Source organism: Diadema setosum, chromosome 6 (genome assembly GCF_964275005.1).
Source record: "Diadema setosum chromosome 6, eeDiaSeto1, whole genome shotgun sequence".
Taxonomy (NCBI): Eukaryota; Metazoa; Echinodermata; class Echinoidea; order Diadematoida; family Diadematidae; genus Diadema; species Diadema setosum.
The window spans coordinates 17230619-17236633 of NC_092690.1; the positions used below are offsets into that span (position 1 = coordinate 17230619).

The 6015-nt window shown below is 41.5% G+C and overlaps 1 protein-coding gene across 1 annotated transcript; it reads left to right on the plus strand.

The window, feature by feature from the left end:
• Positions 1–3064: 3064 nt before the first annotated feature.
• On the plus strand, positions 3065–4192 carry LOC140229580 (uncharacterized). The gene has a single exon (XM_072309826.1). The coding sequence runs from the start codon at positions 3065–3067 to the stop codon at positions 4190–4192; it is 1128 nt and encodes a 375-aa protein (XP_072165927.1).
• Positions 4193–6015: the final 1823 nt, after the last annotated feature.

The window sequence follows — 6015 nt, forward strand, 5'->3', positions numbered from 1 at the left end:
CTCCGGCGACATTTGCTCCGGCGACAATTGCTCCTACCGCAAATGCTCCGACGTCATATAGGCCTAATGCAAAAGTCTGAAGGTACGTCTGTACCTTCAGACAGGTACGACATTTGCTCCGGTGACAATTGCTCCTACGACATTTGCTCCGACGTCATATGATGCAAAAGTCTGAAGGTAAAGACAGGTACGACATTAAAATTTGCTCTGGCGACATCTACTCCAGCGACAATTGCTCCTACGAAAACTTCTTGTACCACCTTTGCTATACAAAGGTAAGACATTTGCTCCGGAGACGAATGCTCCAGAGACATTTGCTCGGACGGTCCTCCGACGGCAATTCATTCCAATGGTTCGATAATTGATCTGGTGCAATTATATCAGACGAAATTTGTTTAGAAGATGAGACAATTTCAAAAGTGAAAAATGCCCTCCTCACAATTTCTCCGGCGGAAAAAAAAAAGAAATCTTCCTACACTTCTCCTAAGAATTATACATGTTTTTGTTTCTTTGTTTATTTCATTTATAGTTATTGTATATTGACTCTTTTTAAATTAATTTTGAAAGATCAAAAATAATGGAGAATCCTTCATAAAGATAACGAACGAATGAAACGAAATAACAAGATACACAATTAAACAAGGAAACCCATATTCTCTTCTCCTCACAATATCATTAACTCAAATTACGCTTTCACATACTGATCCAAGTCTCTGGAACTTTCCTGAAAGTGACACAATAGATTGAAGGTCAATGTTTCAAGAAAAATGTTAGATCGTATTTTCTTGACATTAATAATTGGTATTGCAGGAATGTAATCTTCGTATTTTGTATACTCCTTTACTCATAATCATGTATATTGCATTGTTATAAGCTGCGTAACGTGATAATTCAATTTTGTCACATTTACCCCATTATTGTTCGTCGTTGGATATTCAAACTGTGTGCTTGTCAAGCTTTTGTTTCAGGACATTATTCGTAACGGTTTGGAAAAGACTAGGCGATATATAGCGCACGTATATCGAATTCTATTACGTAATACTCGTATAAGTCTTCAGAGGTTAGCATTTCCCAGGTGTTTAAGGCAGTGAAGTCACATAATGAAATTCAAAGTAGGTATAAAAATTCCAGGCAGTCCCAGTTGGCTATAAATACCCGTGTCAGTGAGCAGTAAGCATCTTTTTCAAGTGTGACGGCAGTGAATTATACCAGGGAGGTGAGACACCTCCCTGATTATACATCTCAAACTCCAATGTCTAGTGATCAGAAAGACGACGCTACCTCTCAGCCCCCATCCCCGCGGGGAGATCAGGGCATGGAAGGCCGCCTTGAAGCTCAACTAGAGAGACCGAGATACTCTCCCGCTTCATGGATAGGGCGGCGGCACACCGTGGTAATGACAAACGGCATGCGAGCCATAGTTTGCAGGCACAAACCCTTGTTGGTCGTAAAGGAGTCTGCGCCAAGACTACTACATGCACCACTTTGGCACTGTCCCATAGGCCCTGTGTTGAAGCTTCTCCTTGTTGGGAGAGGCTGCAGTGTAGTGGTGCGTGTATTAGTCTTGGCGCATGCAGACTCCTATACGACCAACAAGGGTTTGTGCCTGCAAACTATGCGAGCCATGCCAGCTGGTGCAGGAGAGCTTCTCCCCCCCCCCCCCCCGGGGATTAGTCCGGACATGCGAGCCATGTCCGCGGGGACAGGGGCGCTGCCCCGCCCATCGAAGACTTCAGCGAGCTAGCCATCCCCATCGGCAGCTCAACAGACGACAAAATTCTCAGCCTCCTTCCTGGCAAAACTGATTGCGTTGCCCTGTATGGGTGGCCTTGACTCTGCCCTTGTGGTTATGGTCATTTTGACAACCGAATTGATCCGGATGCCATGTCCTTACAGCCAAACTCTTTCAAAGCCTGGTACCAAATTTGATTTTAACTTTAAATTCTGATCTCATTTGGGCCAAATTTAAATATTGGCTGATTTGCTAATGAAGGCAGTCACACTGCCCATATCGGAAGGTAAGTGCTCTATAAAATCGCGAAGCAAATGCTCAATTGCCATCGAATGCCCAAGCAGTTCTCACGCCAAAAATCGAGAGCAAAATTTGGGCGATCCTCCTTCACGAGGCCTTGGGTCTTGTGAGCTCCCAACCTCTACAACAAAATATAGTGAAGGGACTTCTACCACATAGATAAATCCTTTCTGAAATTCACAGATCATGCACGGATAATTATCCATGCAATTGACACAACGAGAATTTTAACAACTCATGTCACCATCGATGACCTGACACTCCCGGGCTTTGCTTATCGTATGATCTGAGCATGCACCGTGGAGGTATCTTGAAACCCCTTCTCAACCCTTCTCAGCAACACTTGCGCAGCAAGTCGATTCCACTAGGTAGAAAGTTGTTCAGAAAGACATCTGAGAAAAATTGACAAGTGTCACATAAGCATACATCGTGTGTCATGAATGTCTCTACGCAAGCCAGCAAAAAAAAAAAAAAAAAGAGAGAGAGAAAAAAAAAAGGGATGAGTACTGTCCAAAACCGCGTTCAGTGCTGGAAATCTCAAGCTTTCCAAAGATGACTGGTCAAAATAATTCCCGAGCCTTGGATATTGGCCACACTTGGCTATGAAGCGAATGATTTCATTTCAACCCCATACCAATAGATTTTTCCTCTACAAAGTGTACATTCTACCGAGGAGGAAAAGGCAACCTGTAATATATGTGTATAGCGCAGTCTGCAACCCAGACTAGCATAGCCCCAGCAACAATGCACATCTGTAAGAGATGCCCAATCACAGTTTATCAGTGCCAAAGTAGATGCAGTTGCTAGGCACCTATTATGTAACACGTACCCCTGTGAGGAACCAAGAGAACCCTCTCATGTACACTGCCACATCAGCAGTTAACTTCACTTGCACTCCAGAAGCTGAGGAATAAAGAAGCACTGAACATATCTGCTTGTGTCCACGTGTCTTGGTTGTATGGCTGTCTGAACCCACATAGATATTATATAGAGACAATCTTTACATGGTGTCAGGAAAAGTTGGCAGTCATCATGCAAGCACTAAAACCACCAGGGGAATTACTAACAAGAGGAAACCCTGCAGACAACTGGAAATCGTGGAAACAACAATTCAGCATCTACAAGATTGCGAGTGGCTTGGGAAACAAAGGGAAAAATGTGCAAGTCAACACATTATTGCATGTGGCAGGTCCAGAAGCTCTTCGAATCTACAATACTTTCGATTATGCTGAGGATGAGGACCGCGAGGATGTGGATCTCCTGATCAAAAAATTTGACGGACACTTCCTCCCACAAAAGAACATAACGTACGAACGACACATATTTCATACAAGGATACAACAGCCCAGAGAAACATTTGATGATTTCTTGACGGATTTGAAGCAGAAAGCCGCGACGTGTGAGTTTGGGAACTTGAATGATAGTCTCGTTAAAGATAGAATTATCATTGGAATAAGAGATGCATCGCTTCGCACAAAACTCTTGGAAAAGAGTGATTTGACATTGCAACAAACTATCGATGCTTGTCGAACAGCGGAGGTCACCAATGCTCAAACGGCTAATCTCAATGCAAGTGCATCAACAGTGCAAGAGGTGCATGCAGTCAAGAAATCTCATCGAGGCAAGAACTCTAAACCAGGAAAAAAGCCTCCACAACAACAGCAGACATCGAGAACATTTTCATGTCGGAAATGCGGTAACAAACATGGACCCCGCAGCTGCCCGGCATACGGCAAAACGTGCTCATATTGCAAAGGCCCAAATCATTTTGCCACTGTCTGCAGAAAGAAACAAGCTGGCGTCCACCATCTAACTACATCGCCAAATACTAGGAATCCCGTGGATGAGGCGGAGGAGACATTCCATGATGAGGATGACGACTTCATGATGGATCACCTCTCTGATGCTAACAGCTCTACTAAGAAGAAGGAGTGGAACATTCATCTCAACATGGGGAGACGGCGTGTGAAATTCAAAGTCGACACAGGAGCCCAATGCAACGTCCTGTCGGAAGATGCACATAATGGACTGGATAGTCGTGAGAAAACATCCCTCAGATCAAGTAAGGTGACTTTAACGTCTTTCAGTGGTCACAAGATTAGACCAGTAGGGCAATGTACACTCCTCTGTGAATACAAGAACTACTCTTCCAACATCTAGAAAACTGTTAAGGCCAGAAGTTGTAAAAAATGTCCAAGAGAAATTGGAGGCGAAACAACAAGCACAGAAAAAGTACTTTGATAGAGGTACAAAACAGCTCCCACCGCTAAAAGAAGGAGAGAAAGTGAAGATGAGAATGCCAAACAAACTTTGGAAAGATGCAACAGTAGCAAAGAAAAGTACATTTCCTAGAAGCTATGTGGTAGAATGTGAAGGTAAACATTACCGTCGAAACAGAAGTGACTTACGAACATTTGCTGGTCATGATAAACCACAAAGTATGAAGAACAATGCTTCATATGACAATTCATACTCAGCAACGCGATCTGGTCGAAGATATGGGTCAGATTAATGTATTTCAATTGTCACAAAAATGATTGAACATGGAATTGACCTGGAACGAAATGACTATGATTTGATTTATCTTATTAATGTAAATACATGTAGAATACGTAGTAGGTTTAAGTTTAAGATTGTGTAACTGTATACGAATTATGAAGTGAGTTCATTTGTAATGATATGAATCGTGAACAAGTACATTAATGAAGAGTGATACTTATGATTACTTGTCAGTAACTTTATAATACTTTGGAAAGAAGTTACATGTAATGAACAATATAAAAATTCCAAATCGCAACCCTTTCAGAATTTCGATACATAATGAGAAAATTTAACAAGAAAAAAGAAAATATAGAAGTCAATAGCAATTGCAGTAAGTTGAAAACAGTAGTACTTTACATATGATACTATGCCATTCAGCTCATGAGAATTTAAGTACAGTGTTGAGCTTAATGATGTCAAGAGTTAATTATACACGTATACAACTGAGATATTGATTAATTATCTCTGCTTAAATATTTATGACAGTGTGTATTAACGTAACTCATTGTATTGTTATCACTTGTGTAAATCTAAATTGGCACATAGAAAATGTTTTAAATCATTTTGCAAAAATGAAACATGAAAAGGAAACAAGTTTGCTTTTTCAAAAAAAGGGAGATGTAATATATGTGTATAGCGCAGTCTGCAACCCAGACTAGCATAGCCCCAGCAACAATGCACATCTGTAAGAGATGCCCAATCACAGTTTATCAGTGCCAAAGTAGATGCAGTTGCTAGGCACCTATTATGTAACACGTACCCCTGTGAGGAACCAAGAGAACCCTCTCATGTACACTGCCACATCAGCAGTTAACTTCACTTGCACTCCAGAAGCTGAGGAATAAAGAAGCACTGAACATATCTGCTTGTGTCCACGTGTCTTGGTTGTATGGCTGTCTGAACCCACATAGATATTATATAGAGACAATCTTTACACAACCCATGAAGAATTGTCTCCGAACATTCTCGCAAAGCAAGCTATTAGAGAGATTCCTCACATGGAGTATCAACTCTATTCTAGCTCTACCAAAGACTGGCGGTCTAAGTCCAATCATAAATTTGAAAAACTTGAACAAATTTGTAAGATACGAACACTTCAGAGTGGAACAGTTTCGCTTGATTACGGCCTTAATTTTGCCCCTCCAAAGGGTGCATATTTATCCGTATCCGTTCACCTTGTTCATCAAGCATAGTCTTTCGAATGGAAATACTAAGTAGTATTTTCACTGCATTCCTTCACAGCCTTCCATTTGGCCTTAATTCGACCCCACAGAATTTCCTTAAAGTTATGAAACCTGTCTTTGCCTCGGTGAGTAGTGGCATTAGAACAATCACCTATTTCGATGATATCCATATTCTTTCTCACACCAGAGAAGAGTGTCTTGACAAAGCCAATGATCAACTTGTCACCCTTAAAGAGTTTCAGTAAGGATTTCGACAAA